We start from the raw sequence: 21,251 nt of genomic DNA, 5'->3' as shown, positions 1-21,251 counted from the left end.
CTTAACTAGTCATATTTCAAAGACTGGGTAAATGCAAACAGATGGTATCCTGTCTATGCTCAGTGGAGTAAAAGGTCATTTGAGAGGGGACTTCCTCCAGAGATGTACAAAAATCATTTTCTTTTTTCACATCTCTTCATATTGAATTTTAGTGCTTTAAAAAATATATATCTTTTTATGTAGATGTATGTTTAATGGCTTCCATGTAATGTGATGCAGTGAATGAACCACACCACACACACTGGAAACCCCCTGTTTGAACCACTTCCGTCTGGGAAGCGGTTCAGAATATTGAAAACCACCACGAACAGGCTGAGGAACAGCTTCTACCCCAGAGCTGTGGCCTCCATCACACCCCTCTCCCCTGTCTCCAAGAACTCATAACCAGGACTACCTCAGCAGCCTCTAAGCACAAAGAGGCCAAGCTTAACATGCTGCACTATCTTTGCACAACCACTGTATTCACTTTTTCATGCTGCAATTGCACTGCTCTGTACATATTGTATATACTGTTACTGTTGTTTTTTATACTTGTATATATATATATATTTAAATATATATTTCTTTTTCCTATTTTTATATTTTTCATCTCTGATTCTGATGAATGTCACACAGGACATACCTCTTCAAATTGCATTTTAGTGTGTTCATGAATACTTTTATGGAAAATTCATGATCTGTTTTGAGTGGCTACCGTGTAGTGTGACACATTCAAGTGACCTTGAATTTCAAAAGCTGCAGATATTGTGAGATTTTCACACATAAGCATGTTGACAGAGAGAGAGAACGGTCCGAAACACAGAGAACATCTAGCGAGCTGCGGTGTGTTGGGAATGTTGATGGCATAGGTCAGAGAAGAATGGCCGGACAACAGTGACTCAAACAACCACATGCTTATCTTCATTAGGTTACCTTCCCACCGATTGAAGTGGTCAGTGAGTGTAGCCACAAGGTTACAAGATTATTGGCTGCTAAACTTAGTAAGGTAAAGTACAGATCGATTGGCTGTGGGCCAATCATGTGAATGTATCTCAGCTTTGACATCCTTTAATGAGTGATTGCTTCCAGCTGTGGTCTGGTGTGAACTGTGGAGTATTTTAGATCCTGGGAGGATCACACCAGGAGTGTCTGAATCTTCTACTTCTAGTTTGGATTTCTTATCCTCCTGACTGGTTTGGGCAGGAGCACAATGGTGGTCACAGGTTGCTCGTCCCCTGCGATGCTGCTGATTTCGCTTGCTTTTGGTGTTGCGGGTGCCATTCGACCTTTAAAAGATGGACCCATGATCGACGCCGAGGGAAGGGAATACAAGACACTGAGAGTTGACGCAGAGAACGGCGGGTCACAGTTTAGCAGTGGATCTACTGTCCACGTGCAATGCACTGAAGCGACCATGATCATCGTGGTGCAGGCCGATCTGTATCAAAATGGCCGCCTTGTGTCGCCTGAAGAGCTTTTTTTGGGAGGAGTCGAGCATTCACAGAGCAGTCAGTGCCGAGCTGCTCCTGCTGGAGACGCTGAATATGTGATTGAAGCCGGACTGCAAGACTGTGGCTCCGAATTAACTGTGAGTTGTTGATCAATTGTGCCACAATGGATGGATTCAGTTTTTAATATACTACTTTATTTTCATCTCCAGATGTCTGAGGACTCTGTGATCTACTCCAACAAGCTGGTAATCTCACCTGCTGCCAGTTACCATGGCATTACAAGGACGGCCCAAGCTGTAGTTCCTGTTTCTTGTCACTATAAAAGGTAAAAACTGTCTTGTACATCGAAGACATTGCTGCGGTTTGAGGCTGCTTCATAACAGCTGACGTTTTACTGGGACAGGACACACTTGGTGAGCAGTAACACTCCGCAGAAGGTCCTGACCTTCTCCACTCCTGCTAAGTATTCAACAGGGCACTCTGATTTCTCACTAAAGCTGATGACTGGTGAGTGAGGACTAACTCTTATGTTTGTTTTTAACATGTGCATGTAGTCATGTGTGTGTCTCCTTGTAGATGACTGGACGAGTGAGACGGTCTCCAGTGTCCTCTACCTCGGAGACCTCCTGCACCTCGAGGCCTCCTACACCGGCCCTGATTCAGGACGCAGGCGACTCTTCATAGACAGCTGTGTCGCTACTCTGTCACCAGACGCCGCATCAGTCCCCAGATACTACTTCATTGAAAACCACGGGTAAGAGTAGCTGAGTATAGAGTATGCTCAGGTGAGAGGGCATCAATATCAAGATCTGCAGCAAATTAAATGTAAAAAAATATGCACCTCTGGACTTTGACATGCAAGAGAAACTGATTTTTTTTTAAATTTTTTTTTTTTTTTTTTTTTTTCTCAGGTGCCTCACTGATGCAAAAGAGGAAGGATCGAACACTCTTCTCCAACCCAGAACGAAGGTTTCTTCGCTTCAGCTGCAGCTCGATGCTTTCCTGTTTCATCAGGATCCGAGGAACTCTGTGAGCCTTTTTATGAGCTCATAAAAAAAATGCTAATAAAAATGCTCCAGGGTTGTGTAATGACACGTCTGTGGTTTCTCCCTTTTTGTTTTAGATATTTATCACTTGCCAGCTGAAAGTTACCTCTGACATGTGGAGCAGCCCCGTCAACAAGGCCTGCAATTATGTCCATTCAAGGTGAGTTTGACTTTTACTCTTGTGGCTCCTTTTTTAACCAAACAAAGCCTCATACAGGTCTGTGCACATTTTGACTGTGCTCTACTTTTAGTGGCTCATTTACAGAGGCACATCAAAATATGCAAAAAAAAATTTAAAAAGTCTTTACAAGCTCAACGTTGTACAAATTTTAACCATAAATATTTCAAACTCCTTTTTAGAGAATCGATATGTTACAGAAATAAACATAAGCCGTCTAACTCTTGTAAGGATACTTGAAGCTGAGAGAAGTTTATTTTTGAGTTTCACCCAGACTGGCCCTCAGGAGTCAGTAACCTAAAGCCTAATCTAAGATACCCCTTAATGGTTTTATGCTTCTGCCAACCAGTCTAGTTGTCGTTCACTTCCATGTCTGTCCAGACCCGAGATGAGTGTCACCAATATCTGAACAAATGTGAAATATTTGGATAAAATTCCCCTTCTTAGTTGGCGCTGGAGTTATGGTGTTGAATAGCGGCCAGAAAAGTGTTTTTGCAGAATGTTATGATCTCAGTTAAGTTGACCTTTTGGACAAAATGTCATCATTTCATCCTATTAGACATTTGTGTGAAATGTTGCAATAATTAGCGTATGAATTCTTGAGTTAAAATGTCGCACAAATGTTCACTTGGACTCAAAGATGAGATGATTAGATTTTTGGTGGTCAAAAAGGTCACAGACGCCTCACAGCACACGTCCTTAAGAAATTCCCTCAAGGTGTTCCTGAGAGATTTTTGATTGGCTCTAAACCAGCATTTTGAAATTGTCAAATGACTGATTAAGGTGCTAACATTACCCATGGGGCATATGTAGATGGATAGATATTGTTTATTGATCCCTCAGTGGGGAAAGTTTGCTGTTACAGCAGCTCAGGGGGACAGACAAAAGCACACAGTTAAAGAAATAGAAAATTAAATAAACAATATATACAGAGGAAAACCTATATACACAAAAGCATTATGTACACAATTACAAAGAAACAGTGTGAGATGGAATGAGATGTGAATTATTGCAGTTATATTATAATAATAATACAAAAAAAAAGTGCATAGGTGGTGGCTCTACTAGTGGTTGGTGCAGCAGGCTATAATGCACCATTATACAGTCTGACTGCAGTTGGAATGAATTATATTAAAAAAGGCTATGAGCTCTACATAGGATTTGGGTGTAAATGCCCTCAAATTAAAGCTCAAGCCCATTTTAAGATTGACTAAGCATTGGTAAAAGAAATGGCCAATTTGGGTATTTAAAAAGGAACTCCAGGATTGTGAATCAGATATTTTGGCCAATGAGAACCAGGTCTACTGCCATTATATTAAAAACAAATTGTGAAGCTTTTTTAAAAAATAAATTCTGCATACTTTTCTCATCAGATGGCAAAATGTGGACGGCCATGATGACGCGTGTCGATGTTGTGACAGTGCCTGTTCTTCCAACCTGACGGACAATGCAGATCTAATGTCTGAAGGTACGCTGTGGTTTCATAACTAGTCTAAATCTGTGGTTGGGACTTTGCTCACATTAACATTTCGATCTAATGTTTCAGATATCGTGGATTGTGACAGTGTAACTCTTGGCCCTTTGATGATTTTCTTCAGAAAGTAGGCAAAAAAATCCAGACAATAAACTGTCAATATTTCAATAACGTCTTTTTTTTTTTATCTTTCTTGCCATGGTGACATTAAACTCAACCATCCTGAGATAAGAGTCAATTTAAACACTGAATAAGTGTCTGTCATTTAAATACATTTATTATGTGAGATTCTACAATATCAAATCTGACACATCTAGTCTGCATTTTATGCCTTAGAGTCTAACATGATCAGAGCTATTTCTCCATAGAACCATTGTTTCTATTAGCAGCCTAATTACACAGGAGTGCCATGTTAGTGTTTCCAAATGCATAAACCAATGAGTGCATGGTGGGAAACATAACAGACGAATCAGTTTATGAACCAGTTTATTCAAGGAAACAAAACGGTGAACATTCAGACTTGCCACAAATCACAAATCCTGTAGAGCGCTTTGAGGAACAGATCCTAACACAAATATTCATGATTACACATCTTTTGACTTAAAGGCAGGAAAAAAAAAAAAATCTCCAAAGCTTCTAAGCAGACCCAGTACCATCATATGCTCAGACAAGAAATGCCTACAAGCTGAAGAAAATCTTTCCATTAAACTGTATTCTTCAGCAGGTAGAAGCTCTTCTAGACCTTTTGGTGTGACATTTAACGTCTGTTATCATGGTTTGATATCTGTTACAGAGCAAAGGGTCAAATTAAAAAGCTCAATGTTGAGTAATTAGCATATTAAAAGTGCTAACGAACCCATACTTACCAGTGAAGACTCTACCTGTATTACTCGTGTGAAGCATTAAATCATTAGTTTATATTGAGATTATTCACACCAAAGGTTGTGCTGCTCACATTAAGCAGAACTAGTGGAGAGAAACGTGTTGCACACCCAAGTTTTAACTGATTTATTAGAGATCATACTGAACGATTGGCTGCCATTAGTGTAAAATCCTTGTGGGCTCATTTTTTTTTTTTTCCCCAAAAGATCTCTAGGTGACAGAAATTAAGCTCATTATGTGTGCACACAAAACACTTATTACAGAAACTTAAAATTACAGCAGTGGTACTTACAGCTTTAACTAACCTGTTACTGGTAGAGATTCTCCTTCATGTAAGTAGTTAAATTCAAATGATCAAGTGAGGAAAGCTGATGAAACAAACAGGATTAAGTGGTAAAGCCATTTTTACAAGCATATGCAGTCATTTGTTCATCTCAAGCCAACAAACAATTGTGTATGTGTATATATATATATATATGGCTGTAACAGGCCGTTAATGGTGTCTGTGTGTGGGCAGGAGTGACACTTGACCAAACCATCAGTACTGAGACCGTAAATTGCTGTGGACTGTCTTATCAAAAGCTTCTAAAGGAACATGGCTTCATTTAATAGTTCTCTACTGTCAGCATAAAGTTCTTAAATGATGCTCTCACCAATCAAGGATACAGGTTTAATGGCACATAAGGAGCTTAAAGAATAAACTTCACATGAGCTAACATGCCTGAAGAAAATGGTGCCTAAACGCAACAACACAAACAAGGGCCTTCACCAAACTTGCTGCAAGTTTGGGGACATTGAGATCCAACAGCGTGTAAGCTGTGAGGGCCCCTGGTAATGAATGAGAAGACAGAAAATGGTGAGACTTGCCTCAGGCTGAAACAGGGCTACACTGAGACAGGGCCTCAGCCAGTCCCCCATGGCATTGCTACAGGGAGAAGAGAAATCTGGGTTTTAGCACTACAGCCATCAGCGTCCCGAAGTTATGCAGCTGTACAATGCACACGTCAAAGGCGGGTCTGCCAGTGCTATGTACAGAGCATCAATTAAAAAAAAAAAACAAAACATACAGCTTATTGCCAACAGGAAACATTTACCAGTATTTTTAATTTCAACAACAAAAAGTTAAAAGCACAGATGCACATTTGTGTTATTGTTCATCTTCATGACAACAAAAGCACAATCAGCATGAAGTTTCTAACTGGAGTACAAACCTGCTGTGACGTCTTTTCCCACTAACGTCCCGCAAAGAAGAGTCTTACATTTTTGCCACATTTTATTACAATACAATTTTACAACAATACATATACCATTTCATTTAGTAGTTCAGCTATTTGCGGTTAAGGACGCATTTCCTCAATAAAACCATGAACATTAAACAGAATGAATGCGTAAACAGTTATTTGAAGCCCTCACCAAACAACGTTGGGGACACAGAGTCCAACAGCACTGCGTGCTGTGAAGGCCTCACTGTTTAGCTTAAAACAGAAATGTATTTACATAAAACTTGCCTTGATAAAGGGTGGGTACTGCCCATGTAACTCCAGCGCCTTCACAACACTACGAACCATATCTACTACACTTCTATACACCTAAATGAAACATGAGAAGGAAAAAAACCACAGAACAGAGATGGTTTGAAACAACAGTTCATAGTCTTGGTTAGGTACAGTGTAAATATTTCCCATGCGCTCTGTGATGCTTTTATAGCTCTTTTGTTTGCTGTTTATTCAGTGTCTCTTCCTCATAGCTCAGTAGTAGAATAAAGACAACGTCGTGGTACTAGAATACCAATACTGGTTTGTCTACTAGCAGCTGAGGACATTAGAAAAGGGTTGAGTGTCCAAACCTATTGAAGAGAGGAAGGCAGGCCTCAGTAGCGGCCTCCAGGAGACATGACAGGGGGTCTCATACCCATGGGTGGCCGTGGAGGGGCTCCCTGGTACCCCGGGGGAACCACAGGAGGGGCCTGTCCGTATGGAGGCATTCCTCCTGGTATGTAGCTTGGCATCCCCTGAGGTGGACCACCATACTGGCCTGCAAGAACACAGGTTTGTTAGTTTTATTTAAAAAAAAAAAAAAACATCAATATGGTTTCTGTTTTATAACAAAGCTATGAGCCCACTGCCATGCAGAGATAGGAAAGACTCATGCTTGCAAGCGTTCATTAAATTTAGGCTTAAATTCAATGAATGATGGGTAAATATGACTTTGGACGTTGACGTGAACACTATTTACCAAGCAGAAAGTAATAATTACGATATCTCCAATATGACATGAACGCAGCATTAGGCACAGCGGTGCTTTGAGCTGAATGTTTACAGCAGCATGCTAACATGCTAACGCTAAACAGTCCTAATGTTTACCATGTTCACCATCTCAGAACAACATTTTCTAATTGGCACCAATCTTTTGATTCTGTTACTTCTGCTTACTGGCTGCTGTGCCACTGTGAATTATCTTGCTGTGGGACTAACAAAGGAATGTCTTCTCTTAACAACACAAATTACAGCTGAGGCTAATGGGAATGTCATTTGTTTTGTAGGTATTTGGTCATAAACCAAAGTACTGGATCATTTCAAAAACTTTAACCTGATGATGGTGCCATCAGGAAAGTTAAGGGATCACCAAATTTATTAGGATTTATCCTCAGAAGACCATGAATGCCAGCACAAAATTTCATGTCAAACCAACTGAGAGAGTTTTTGAGAGACTTCAGTCTGGACCAACATTGACATCCACTAAAATTCGTCATTCAGTAAGCTAGGTTACAGCATATATAAAAGAAAAGCCTAGGTAGTGGCTCATATATTAATGACACTTTAGAAAGATTAAGATTATATAGCTCTGGTCTGGATTGAAAAAATGGATAAAATGTAAAGTTTTTGTCTGAGCTAGAGGCAGGCAGTGTTTACCAGGTATGGGATGCCGCATGCCAGGCTGCTGAGGAGCCATCATGCCGCCCACAGGACCCACTGACGGAGCAGCAGCAGCAGCAGCGGTCTGGCCTTGGTGGGGCATAGTTCGCTGGTACCTGGGCAACTGAGCTCGCAACTCTTCCTACAGGACACATAAAGCAAACAAGGGAGAGTAATTTGACATGGAAATTCTGCAGCTCAACCTTGAGAAATGAAAAAGAAACGTCAATCATTTTTATTCAAGAAAAGCCAGTTATTGACTTTTGCTATGATTAACACATTTTTCTCAAAATACCACTTACTGTAAAAACTACAAAGAGAGACAGCTGGAGCTGGAGTACTCACCAGTGAGATATCCTCATCAGGGTGGATCAACTTACTGGTTGCACTGGAGGTGGTGAGGGTGGCGGGCTTACTGGTCACAGCAGAGGGAGGTTTGGAGACCGTACTGCTGCCAGCGTTGGGGCTGGCCACAGCGACGGCGGCCTGAGTGTAGGCCGGGAATGTGGGCTTTGAGGGATCGGAGGAGGTAGAGGGGGGAGGGTGGGGAGACACTGTCTGCTGACTCTGAAGGGGGAGAGAGGAAAACACATCAGAGATACTCAGCTGAGAGACATTTAATTTTCCACTGGGGGACGCTTTTGGCCATACTTAGAGGTTACTCCCATAACTGAGGTTTAACTTAGTCCATTTAAAGCTTGGCATTAACATTATTGCTTGTACACAGGATTAGGATGGATTAATAAGAGACCTGATACTCTGAATACATTTTGTATTTGGGTCTGTACCACAAAGAGCACTGTCTTTTACTGTCTTAGCTTTAACTAATGTTCAGAGTCGTCTTTTTAAGGAGAACACCGACTACAAACAACAAAAAATATTCTTTCTTTTTAAACAGAAAAACGTGCAGGGGAGTTTGACGTGTCTTTACTGCCCTAAACAGTGCCTGTAGGTCTTCCTCTCAGGCTGCAGGTATAACCTCCACCAATCAGAGTGTAGAGCAGTAGGAGCCTCTATGTAGCGTGAGAGGTGAAATGGCAGGCAAAAAGACATCTACATTATTGCTGTGAACACGCAGTAATAATGTCCTATCCTCTCTGGAATTGGGCAGCTGGTAGAGGATTGTATTTAATTAAATTTTAGTCTATTAATCAAACTAAAACCCTAAAGATGAGGGGGACATGTCCCAATGTTAATGCCAAGTCTGTAAACATGGTCTTAGTTATCACGTTTACACCACTGTTGTTGCACACATGGGGGAGTGACCCTTTAAAGTATGACTAAAAACCTATTTTATGAAGCCTTCAAGGAAACAAATCCAAAAGAGCATGCTGTGCTGAATTGCCCTAAAGCAGTTCAGAAATTAAAAGCCCATTTTACAAATCTGCATAGCTTTCAATTTTTTTGATTTGGCTGAAACAATTAAAGCAACGTTTTCAGTAGTTTTCTATAAATGCAGATTTGTTGCAAAAGAAAAAGCAAACAAAGGCATGGAGGTAGAAATGACAAAACATTTTAAAAGTACTTCCTACCCATAAACAGAAATGTCGGACTTCATCATCTCTTGCTAAAACAGCTTTGGCAAATAAAATAGAATTACTGTGCTCAAGTACACCACAGGCAAACTATACACAATTGTGTGCATGCCAATTGTAAAGCTGCAGGTTGTCAGAGTAAAGCAGGCAGACAGCTGCGTACTTGTGATGTGATAGGGAACAGAGCTTTAGGGGAAGCGGACTGAGAGTCCACACTTGATGAGCCTGCACTTGTACTTGCAACACGACTGCCCATCTGTAGCACAGGAGGAGAGTAAAGAATGGAAACGGAAATAAAATAACTCTTCAGTTAAAGGAATTGCTGGGAAAAGACTCCTTTATATCAGCCTATGTGAGCACAGAGAGCTCATCAGACATAATGTTCTGCCCAATCGGAGTGCTGAGGGAGGTGAAAATAAATGGTGTCATGAAGATTTTACCTGTCCTGCAATGGGGAAAAGAGGCTTCGTGACATCAGGCTGGGCTGAGGGGACAGTGACAGCAGGGACGGCAGGTCTAGTCAGCATGTTTGCAGCAGGGGGGATCTGAGCCATGTGTGCGATGCCTGGACGGTGGCCCACAGGAGGAGGCATGCCTGACACCAGCAGAACAAGTTCATTTTTGATTAATGATGCACAAAAAGGTAATGATAAAGAGATGAGCACTTTCTGAGGGCGTACCTGGTGGCACACCTGGCATCATTGGCGGCATCCCTGGACCTGGAGGCATCATTCCACCCATTGGTATCATCCTAAATACATGGGGGAATTTTCCACGTTTAATGTACAAAATACAATGAGGATGGCATTCATAAATTGTGTCAACATTGAATAAAAATCCTAGGAATTTACCCTGGGGGCATTCCTGGCATCATTGGTGGCACACCTGGCATCATTGGGGGAATTCCTAAAACAAAAAGATTTAGTGTGTTAACACAGAACAAATGATTTGTGTCATTTATATTACAGATTATACTTCTACTGACATCAATATTCCTATTTTAACATGGCATAAACAGTACCAGAATCTGAACATGTATGTTTAAATAGCATGTTATTATTTTAAGAAAACATTGTACAGTAAATAAGCAGGGTTATATAATAAAAGGGAGTCTTCTTAATTCAATCATAGTATTAAGGTCACTGTTTCCCACCTGAGTAGCTGCCTGGTGGTATCCCTGGAGCACCAGCACCAGGGGGCATGCCAGGCTGGGTCATAGGTGGGATGTAGCCTGCCTGGGGCTGGCCCGGAACGGGCTGCTGGAAGGAGGGACCGGGCTCGTCATCCTCATCATACTCATCAGAGTCGTCCTGGTTCTGCTTTTTCTTCTGTGTCTCTGAAAATAGGCGAGAGCATCATAAGTCTCTAGAATAGACCATAACAAGATTGTATAGTAAGATATTTTGATGCCGATACCTTGGTTCTTTTGTTCCAGCACTCTTCTTCTCTCTTCCATGTCTTTTTCAGGAATACCCTCCATGCCGTATATTTCCAGTTCAATATCTGTTCTTCCAGGTATTGCATTAGGAACTCCATCAATCGTCTCTTTATGTACCTGAGATAGAAGTGACACAGTGAGGGAGGTTTTTAGTGTAGAAACACGCGATTTTGTTTGATTTTAAGCAGATGGGCTGCTTTATAGTTCCCTCACCTGCATACAGTGGATTGCAAGCCCTGGTCCAGTGTACAGCTTTTTATGACAGATGTGGCACTTGAAATGTTTGGCCTTCTGATGCTGAATGAGAATCTTTTCATCGTCAAAATCTCTGTTACAGTACCTGAGATTATAGTTGAGGAAAACAGCTCTTTCCCTGAAAAACTCGATCACGGTAATGATATTTTACAGCTGAACGTGTCCGTAAATTTGTTTACTAAAATACATCTAGCGCTAGCTAACAGGAGCAACACATACAGACAGAGCAGAAAACACGCTATAACGCTAATAACGTGCGGAAAAGGATACCAGCACCAAGGCTTCATTTGCTTTTTCTTCTTTCTCCCCATATTTCTGTTCGTTTCTGTCAGTGACTCTTAGCTGCCTGCTAAACTGCTAAAATAATACACCAAGCGCTAGCTAACACAACAACCGGAGCGGAAGAAGAAACTGAAGATGGCGGTGGGTGTCAGGCTACCCACAAGTCTCTGCGGCCGTATGGCGCCCCCTGGAGGTACAAATTTACTCTATATATCTGTAAAATAAAAAAATATCTTATATTTGACTATTCATTTGAACTAAAAGCATTTGAATATATTTGCTTTTATTACTACCAAATCAACCTCGTATTCATTTTATTTCTCAGCCATCCAGCTGCGACAGCAACGTCTACATAGATCCACATCATAAACTACAGACCTTGAATTACAAATTATTCTATTTTTAAATAGCTATGAAAACGTCAAGTCGTAATCAAAATACTTTAAACTAAAGCCTGCATGTACTGACTCAGTAATACCTGTATTATTTGCCCTAGGAACCAATATAAGAAACCAATGTCATAGTCGGACATTATTAAGAACGTACACGGAGGACGATTTTGCACATGCGCACAAAGCTCAAAACGAGAACTTTGATATCTTTAACACTACTGCGACTGCTGCATTTACACGTTTACAAATTTAACACCAGCCAGAAAGCCCATAGGCCAATAATATTAATATCTGCCAACACACCAGAGCTAAACAACAGAAGTACGCGCTTGTTACCTGCCGTGTAGCTCGCTGCTAGCTCGCTCCGTGCAGCGGTGGGATCATGTTTACCTCTCAGACGTCGTCCTTCCAAGACTCAATTGACGTGGAAGAGAGAGATGACTTTGACAGCGAAGAAATCGCAGGATACAGCCAGAAAACTCAGCTGAACTGCTACTACACCATCTATCTTTATCAGGGCACAAGGTAATGGTTGATAATACTCGTCCCAGTTTATGTTTTCAAACAACTAGTGTTGTATTTGTCTCTAATTTAAATAATATATATTTGCAGGGAGTGTTACATCCACAGTGTAATGTTGCTAGGGATATTTATATTATCATGTAATCGTTCTTTTATTACACGATTTTAATATTTTTTACAATTTATTTGTTTGTTTGTTGTTGGGTTATTAATTATTGTTCACAGCAGCAACCATTTATCCTACAGGGCATCACACAGTTACTATTCTCCGTGGTTTCTGTCTGTGTCACAGTTTTATTTATTTCATATTGTACAGTCTTTAGTTTTTGTTGCTCCTTGTTCCTGAAGCTGAACCGCAGTGACACCTGATTTAAAACTAGATATAAAACTAACCAGGTGATGAGTGAACTGTCAATTGTCTTAGATCTGAGGCTTCTGGGGAAAATGTGGCATGGAACCAGAGACGAGCAGACTCCACAACCAGTCAGGATGACTTTAGGTAACAAAGGAGCCATCCGCCTACCTTCTCCTTGCTTTCAGTGGTCTTTTCTCTTTGGCTTTCACTGTTGTGCATTGGTGTATCCACGGGCTGCCATGGGAAATCCAACTAACATGGAATCAATGCTGTTTTCATTTGTGATTTTGTCCTGATTGGTCATGTATGTGCTGCTGAGTTACATGGCCTTTAGGTCTCTCCCACTCTGAATGGGTCTACACTTCCATGTGTCAAGTGGAGCTGGCTAAAAGTGAATGAAATTCCCGTGATTGTCTGGGTGTAGTGTTGAATCAAAATGGCAACATACATTCTGTAAGTGACAGTGTTTTTTGACACCCAGGGGGATGGTATATTTGCAGCTATGTGACTCAGTTGTGTGTTGTGTTGGTTGTGGCTAATGATCATCAGCTTTCTCCATCTGTTCTCCATTGACTTGAGTGGCTTCCAAATTCCTCACTGCCTCCACTGGCTGCTTGTATCCGTACTGACTGTCTGCCCGCCCCGTCCACAGCCTGACACTAATTGACAGCAGCCTGCCATCAGAGGCGGAACCGGAGCTGCGGACCTACATTTCAAGGAGGCTGAGCAAAGGAGCCCTGCTGGGAGGCATGGGCAACATCGCCACTGTGGAGCTCAGGTAATAATTTTAAATATTTCCTCACAACATTTTGCATCAATAGTGCAACATGATAACAAAAAAAGGGGCACAAAACCAAGACATCATGACAAAATGAAAATCACGTTTGACCTTATTCCTCTTGGACTGAAGCAGCGAATGCTTTGTTATTATAGTATATATTTTCTACTGGATTAAGTGTGTTTGATTCGATCACAGTAATAAAAAGAAAAGAAGGGTCGACAATTATTAACACAAATGTGTTGATTATTTACTCTCTCCAGCGTTCCAGAGCAGGCAGTCGGCTGCTACTGCTGTCTCCTGGAGCAGGAAAGGTCTCCCGAGCAGCCTGATGCCGATGGAAATGGATACGTCATCTGCTTCATGGGCGGCTCTGAAAAAGGACTGAACCTATATCCTTTGCACACAGATGCTATTGCATAATGTCATCGTGAAATCAACCTTAGTTATAAGCATCATCCAAGGTCCTCCAGAATTCATTGTGTACACAATCCTTAGTTACAAAATGTCCTTTCCTGAATTGTTGTATTGCTTCATTTTAATTTAATAGAGAGAAACGGTTCCAATTCCTTGACCCAACACACGTTTAGATTAGAGCTTGATAAATACGTCCAAGGCCTGCATAGCAGTCTGCAAACCCCAGAGGTATTAGAGTGTAATAACACTGTAATGATCAAATATATTTGTCATTATATTGTTAATGAGGTCAATCAATTTTTCTGTGTGTGTATGTCAGCTGCAGAACCTTGAGACAGAGGTTCGTCCTTATCTGAGCCAGTGGTATGAGGAGTCTGTGATGCACATTCATCGGGTGGTGCAGCTGGTCCAGAACAACATCGGCTTCTTGCTGCATGCTGTGAGTCATTTTTCACTTCTAGAGTATGTTATCACTCAAATATCACATACATTTTCTCCAGAACATACATTTTTCTGAATACAGGCTCTGAGTCACACACATGTGGCGGTCATTAATTCAGATGAGAGGACAAAGGCTGACGTGTCCAGGTGAGTTAGGTGACAGTCTCTCTAACTACACCAACACATCTTTAAATCCTAAAACTGCTGTTGTTGGCTGTTAAATGTTTATTGTATCGTGTCCCAGGTTCATCAAAGCAGCCAGTTTGCAGGGCCTTTCCCAACAAGACACTACAGCAGCTTCTTTGTGTAAGGCTATCTCAGAGGACACACACTCTGACCTGATCATAGACTGCTCCAGCAGCCCACCCACACTCTCTAACACCGGTAAGTTGTGCTCCATGACTTATACTAGATGAGGAAAAAAGTATTTTGTATCTCTGTACTTAGAGTCTAATAAAGATTTTCTTCTCCCGCCAGTCTGTAATCGTTTCTGCGATGACTGGATTCAGGCATTTCTAAATGCAGCAGAGCGGTGTAATCCTTTCTTGCTCAGACAGATTCTGGAGAACTTCAAACTTAAGGTGAGAACATATACAAATACACAGACTATAACAGGGTTTCTCAGGCTTTTTTGGGCTCTGGATCTTGTTTTCAGGTCCTAAAATTTCCAAGACCCCAGAAGTCACAGTTTTTCTTGAATTGACATGTTGTCATGTGACTTTGATTATAGCATATTTTTGTATTTTGTGTATATTTACATTTATGAAAACTGGTATAAAATAAAATACTCAGATGTTTCAGATCTATATATTTTTACTATGGCGGGTCGACAGTTAAGCCGGAGTCTGAACAGTTAATTATCAACCATTAGCGGTGCTGTCAGCCTAGCGTTGCCAAGGCAACCAGACTGGTCACAGCTTGTGATATGTTTATAGTGTGACATGGCCGCAAAGTCGCCAATTTGATCCTAGCTGGTGACCTTTGTTACATGTCATTTACACCCCATTTCGTTTCTTGTCTGTTTCCTTTCTCTCAACCTGTCCAATAAAGTTGAAAATACCAAAAAAAAGCTTAAAGAAATTCCCTCAAGTCAAAAAGTTTGAGAAACTTTAAGCAATAGCTCTCAGTTCCTCTTGGCAGATACAGAGTATAATTTTTTTTCCTGCTCCCTCTTTCTTTCATCCCAATCTCTTCCTTTTTTTTAACTTGTTTCTTTTCACTTCCTCTCACTCTACAGGCCATCCAGGACATGAACAGCCTGAAGCGTTTTGTGCGACAGGCAGAGATGAGTCATTACGCCCTGTTTCGTTGCTGTCAGTTCCTACAGGGCTGTGGAAACGGGGATGTGTTGTTGCAGAATGTCAGAGCGGAGCACAGCGACCTGCCTGAAGCCTGCAGCATCATCACTGTACTGGAGGAGTTCCTCAAGGAACAATCCCAGGCCCAGGCGTGACTCCATTAAAACACCGAACACCAAGTCATTCGGCCTGGATACCTTATCTGTTGCTGGTAAGACTTTCAGGTCAACCACAAAACAGATAACTTAGTACCATTCTAAACGTAGCACTACATCCTATGTTAAACATCGTTTTGCCAAATAAAAATTTGGCAGTGGGGAATTTTTGAATTGGCCAGAGTATAAATATAAGTTATAAAACATTCCTCTGCTGGCACTACTGCTGCTTGTCAGCTAGAAGAGTTGTGGTCAGATCAGGAATATGTACTGTAAAACACTAACTTACACTCAGCTTCCCTCAACAAATGTGTCTTTTTTTTTTTTTAGGGCTAATAACAGTTTGAGTCTGTAACATCACTTCACTTAACCATTAAGGTTAGCTTAAGAAAAAAACCTCTCTGAGGGTGGCGTCAAATAAAAAGAATCTGTGTGCAGATCAGTTTAGATCTAGTAGTCAAGTGGCACTTTCTCAAATTTTTAATTTTGTAAATGTTTGTGTCCTGTGGATGTGTGTAACAATACTATGAACCAAATATTATTACTAGTGTTTTGCTAACTGACAATGATCACGACACAGAATTGATCCAAACTAAAGCTTCTACTCATTGGAGTGGAATTATCTCTTGCTTAGGTGATGTCCAAATATTATGTTTTTATTGTTTTGTATTATACTTGATTGTACTGTTTCTTTCTTTTCTTTTTTTTATGAAAAGAAACATATTGAGAATGCACAAATCACTTTTATGCATTGCTTGTTACATTGGCCTTGTTTTTGCTTACATCTCAACGCAATACCTGCACTACTATATTATTTTTGTCTAATGAATACTGCTACCGTATGTGTGTATGGCTATCAAGTGATGTTAGATGTCAGTTTAATCCTTCTCTGGGAATGCAGTGTTGTAGATATAGTGTATTTTAAGGATACCCTTTTCTGTTTACAATAATCTCCACAGCCATCACCAGCTAAAGACTTCATGAGAAAAAACAAAATAGAAAAAATATTCTAAAAAAGTCTGAAATTAAAATGTATAATAAAATTTAGATGATATACATAAAAGTGCTCACAGTAAATGTAAAGCATGCCTAAGTTTTATTTTCCTCTCACTGTGTACCTGCTACAGGACAAGTTTTTATATTCCACTGAACCCATAAAGGTTTTTAGAACCAAGTTCAAAGCATTCCCATTCAAACCAGTCCAAAGTGTGTAATACAGCAATATCAATGTTGGTGGTGTATATTTTCAAACTGTGAAGCAGGTGACATGTGAATCATAGTGTAAGTGGTGTGTAGACATTTCTGTACAGTGTGCTCTCTATTGTTAGAAATGTTAATTTCTATGTGGTTCTCTAGAAGGGGCTGAAATAAATACCACAATTGAACCTGCTTGTTGTGGTTGTTCATGTTGTCTAGCATACAGACGTTTAACCCGTGTGACATTATAACATTAATTACACTTGTTGTATCTGTTGCGTGTTGCTCAGACCTGTAGGAGAATTAAACACAAAGCTACAGACATTAGGCAGCGGCAGTCCTCTGTCTGGTGAGTCAGGGAGGCTGCTGCTGCCCCCCAGTTTGGGCCTCATAGCCTCATGTAGATTTCGTCCTCCCGCTGCTCCTCTGCAACCAGAAACAAACCACTGAAACCTTGATCATACAAGTAAGAAAATATGTGCAGCTGTTGCACATGTGGCTCACACTATGCAAATAATTTTGCAAAGATGTGTTAACCGTCCAGTGACAGTAAAGCTGGATTTACCTGAAGTATGATCAGACACCATCCTCAAAAGAGAGCTTGGTACATCATAGATGCTCTCTGTGTGGTCTGAAATGGATTTATTTTTTTTAAAACACACAAACAACAAAATGTGTTAATTGTTGTGGTATGACAAAGTATTTAAAAGAAAGCTGCTGGAAAAACAAAATTATGTAAGCTCACTCGGATGTTCATCAGCCCTCCTGTAAGAGAGAGGAAAGTCATACACCCCCTCATCCATCGCTGTTGAAGCGCTGACGTCACATATCTCTAAAGAGGAATAATGATAGAGCCAGTTTGGACATTTAACCATCACCATACTGAATGTTATGTTATATTGTAAATGTGAAGGAATTTTAAGATCATACTTTTTCTCAGTGGTAAAACATCATAGTCTCCCTCTTGTCTTGCCTCTGCATTACCCATCCCACTGGACCACTGAGGACTGATGACACCTGAAAGCAGAGCAGTCAGCATCATGTAGCTTAAAGTACAACTCGCTTCAAATTAATGCAGATAAGCAGAGCAGCCTTAAGTTTACCGTTATGATGCTGGTCGTTGGAGGCTGGCAGTGTGTTTTGGTACCCGGCCTCCTCACTGCTCAGCTCCTCAGATAGGCAGACGTGGGAGGCGGCGCTTTTGGTGTCATGGTGGATGTGGCCCGTTGGGGCAGGGGCAGAGAGGGGCCGAGCAGGCAGCAACTCCCTCACACTGTCGCTGTGTGAGCAGATGGGCATGCTGCTGTTTAATCTCTCCCGCTGATCATACACCCCGAGGCTGAGGAGAGAAGAAATGCTCGGCGTGAAGGAGACTATGTGCAGCTGTTCTCTTGGATTTCTTCTCAAACAAACAAGATCACACAAATGCATGTTAAGATTTGAAGTCCAGTTGATCGAACGAGGATTATTTTAGCTGAAGTTCAGATCTGTTAAGAAGGGAAAGTCCTCTTCTTACTTACTGTGTGTTAGTGGAATCCGAGACCCCAGAGGTAGAAAGATGCATGGCTTGCCATAGGTGGCCTACCCAGTCCTTTCTGAGAGCTGCTGTCTCTGCTGCCTAAACACACACAAACACACACACACACACACACACACACACACACACACACACACACACACACACACACACACACACACACACACACACACACACACACACATGCACAGAGTGGTTTAAAAGCACAGTTTTCAGTTTCCCTGAAACCACACTTGCCACACTCACAGCCTGCAGATTGACAAGCTTACATGAAAAAAAAAATTCAGACCACAGTGGAGACTCACCAACATTTTTCTCTTTCCATTTGTCATGGTGATCTCAAACATAAAGCGATTGCTGTCACCTCTCTGGACCTCTCGCACTGACTGCACCTGGCCAGAGGCACGGATAGATATAGACGGGTAAATCAGTCTAAATATGTCCTAACCAGACACAAAGCGACAGTGGCAGAGGAAGACCTTTTTTTTGACATATTTTCATTGATCATTGTGAAATGCAACCCATCAAGAATGACAATACAAGAGCAGAACAAATAAGAAAAAAACAAAGCAATATATCAATACCAACACAGTCAAACTGAGCAGAGATCATGCAGACATCACGCAAAGCCGTTTTGTACAGACATGTAGAATTTTTGTACATATATATTTATATATACTGTGTATATTGTTAAATTCCTTTTATTATATTTTTATTGTTATTCTATTCTTATTTTATTTTTGTAAAATTTTCTTGCACCAAAGTGGAGCAGCGCCCCTAATTTCATTGTACCGCAATAACAATAAAGGCTATTCTATTCTATTCTATTCTATTCTAGAGATATTGCAAAAAGGGACCTCAAATTCTTCCCATTTATGTTGACATTTTAAATCACAATTCTCCATGTGAATAAGCAAAACAAGTTCATACAACCAGTTTGTGAAGCATGAAGCATGATGCATATACAGTGTACCATTATTTCATTTACATTTATCACAGGTGGGAGACATTGAGGGATAGAATTATAAAAAAAGAGTGAATCACTTTGAACTGAATTAGCCAATGTCTGCTGTTTACTGAACAACTGTGGATAAGGGAAAGTGTAGTCCTCGATATTTCATTAAGTAACACAGCAGTGAGTTCCCTTTCCCGAGCATTCTTCGTAGAGTTGGCAGATCTTTGGGGAAGAAATTCACAAATTTGGTGACAAGCTTCTCGGCTTATGAGCAGACTCAAAATGCTCACAAAAGTAGATTGTATTTTAAGTTTAACTGACCAAAAGATGCTAACATGTTGTCTATATAGAAGTTCTTTATGCACTTCAGTGCCTTTAACATACCATGTAACAAATGTGTTGTCCAGCAATGTGGGAGATATGTTTAAATCTTCAGTGAATTTCTGACGACAAAACTATGACTTATTGGTCTAATGGAAGACGTAGGATTTGTAAAAGGTAATGAGGACAGCGAGGCATTTGGTGTTATTGAGGTCATAGGCTCTAATTTTAGCCAGAGGAGGCCGGACTGAGTGATCTTTAAATATTAGACAGGCCAAACCTTCACCCAGAGTGTGTAGAGGTGGAAATAGATGTTCCAGATCTCAAATCTTTCACTCAAGTAAACGTAGCAAAACCAGATACTAATACAATTCACATGTTCAAATTTGCATTACATCAGTACTGTAAATGTAGGCACAAGTACCTAAAGTTAATAACTAAAAATGCTGTTTATTGTTGAATTATAATGATTGGTGCATGCATGCATGTCTGAGCATTACTTTAATCTTGCAGCTGGTAAAAGTGGAGCCAGTTCTAATTACTTCATATAGTGCCGTCGAGCCCAACCTAAAATAATACGCATAGTGCATTTGTTGATTGTATTGTATATCAACTATCTGAATCTGTGAAGTAACTCGTAACCAAAGCTGCCAAATAATCGTTATGGAGTAAAAAGTACAATTTGCCACTGAAGAGTAAAAAAGCATGAAATTGAATTACTCAAGTACAAATACCTCAAACGTGTAATTCAAAGCAGTAATTGAGTAAAGGTTCCTCAGTACTTTCTCATATATGAGCTGTGATGAATGGTGGGGGAGACTTACTGCGTAGATGTAATAATAGCCTCTCAAGTGTGACTGTGAAGAGAGCAAAGTCAGCATGAAAACGTTTGAATCATTAAGATCCTTAAAATAAAAAAAATCCATTTCTATTTGTGCTGTAACAACCCTTCAATTCATTATTTTTGGTTTCAGAGATATGTGACACTGAACAGGTCAACAGGAAAAGTGACTGGTGAGTGGAAGTGTGGAGTTTTAAGAATTTCACACCAAAGTATCTACTTACAGCGCTGCCGTTCTTCTTTGTATAGAAGAACAAGGTAGTATTTTGAAGCCTGAACCAATACGTCACCCACCTTATTTTCTATGGACAGAAAACAATATAGTCACTTTTTATATTAAGTTATACTCCCATTAAATACCAAGATAGTTTGTAACTTACCATAGTGTCTTTTCTTTTCTGCAAGAAACCCTCAAACAATAACTTGGTCCCATCTATAGACATGTTAACCATCAACGGTAACGTTGCTCTGTGGCTACTAGTTGTTTAAAGTCTAAGTACCTGTGTGTGGTTTGACTTCCTCCACAGAGCAGTATCGTTCACTGCTGCATTATGTACTCACTTCTCCATTCGCCCTCACAAACAAGCCAGTTGTTCAAAAACAGTTG

The 21,251-nt window shown here is 40.5% G+C and overlaps 4 protein-coding genes across 5 annotated transcripts; 2 read left to right on the top strand and 2 right to left on the bottom strand.

The window, feature by feature from the left end:
- Nucleotides 1–1,186: 1,186 nt before the first annotated feature.
- Nucleotides 1,187–4,259, top strand: LOC139216369 (zona pellucida sperm-binding protein 3-like). Its single transcript, XM_070847461.1, has 8 exons — nt 1,187–1,567; nt 1,640–1,755; nt 1,834–1,937; nt 2,007–2,184; nt 2,342–2,459; nt 2,554–2,636; nt 4,028–4,122; nt 4,201–4,259. The coding sequence occupies exons 1-8, from the start codon at nt 1,190–1,192 to the stop codon at nt 4,257–4,259; spliced, it is 1,131 nt and encodes a 376-aa protein (XP_070703562.1). The 5' UTR covers nt 1,187–1,189.
- A 382-nt stretch (nt 4,260–4,641) lies between these two features.
- znf207a (zinc finger protein 207, a) lies at nt 4,642–11,540 on the bottom strand. Of its 2 annotated transcripts, XM_070847544.1 has the most exons (11): nt 11,424–11,540; nt 11,112–11,238; nt 10,877–11,015; nt 10,614–10,796; nt 10,312–10,366; nt 10,141–10,211; nt 9,901–10,055; nt 9,624–9,716; nt 8,271–8,492; nt 7,923–8,067; nt 4,642–7,044 (listed from the first exon to the last, which is right to left on the bottom strand). In XM_070847544.1, the coding sequence occupies exons 1-11, from the start codon at nt 11,462–11,464 to the stop codon at nt 6,881–6,883; spliced, it is 1,395 nt and encodes a 464-aa protein (XP_070703645.1). In that variant the 5' UTR covers nt 11,465–11,540; the 3' UTR covers nt 4,642–6,880. The 2 variants fall into 2 exon arrangements, with proteins under 2 accessions (XP_070703645.1, XP_070703646.1); XM_070847545.1 differs by lacking the exon at nt 9,624–9,716.
- A 477-nt stretch (nt 11,541–12,017) lies between these two features.
- c17h17orf75 (chromosome 17 C17orf75 homolog) lies at nt 12,018–16,970 on the top strand. The gene is made up of 10 exons (XM_070847853.1): nt 12,018–12,352; nt 12,774–12,848; nt 13,357–13,482; nt 13,746–13,874; nt 14,067–14,127; nt 14,219–14,338; nt 14,423–14,487; nt 14,585–14,724; nt 14,818–14,921; nt 15,578–16,970. Exons 1-10 carry the CDS (start codon nt 12,210–12,212, stop codon nt 15,791–15,793), a joined length of 1,179 nt encoding a protein of 392 aa, XP_070703954.1. The 5' UTR covers nt 12,018–12,209; the 3' UTR covers nt 15,794–16,970.
- A 189-nt stretch (nt 16,971–17,159) lies between these two features.
- Nucleotides 17,160–21,079, bottom strand: LOC139216662 (uncharacterized). Its single transcript, XM_070847852.1, has 10 exons — nt 21,025–21,079; nt 20,869–20,946; nt 20,628–20,660; nt 18,833–18,919; nt 18,511–18,608; nt 18,094–18,329; nt 17,921–18,007; nt 17,736–17,822; nt 17,556–17,621; nt 17,160–17,416 (listed from the first exon to the last, which is right to left on the bottom strand). Exons 1-10 carry the CDS (start codon nt 21,025–21,027, stop codon nt 17,379–17,381), a joined length of 813 nt encoding a protein of 270 aa, XP_070703953.1. The 5' UTR covers nt 21,028–21,079; the 3' UTR covers nt 17,160–17,378.
- Between the last annotated feature and the right edge of the window lie 172 nt (nt 21,080–21,251).

The sequence above is a fragment of the Pempheris klunzingeri genome, chromosome 17 (genome assembly GCF_042242105.1).
Source record: "Pempheris klunzingeri isolate RE-2024b chromosome 17, fPemKlu1.hap1, whole genome shotgun sequence".
NCBI classification, from domain to species: Eukaryota; Metazoa; Chordata; class Actinopteri; order Acropomatiformes; family Pempheridae; genus Pempheris; species Pempheris klunzingeri.
This window is presented reverse-complemented; position numbering and strand designations above follow the sequence as displayed.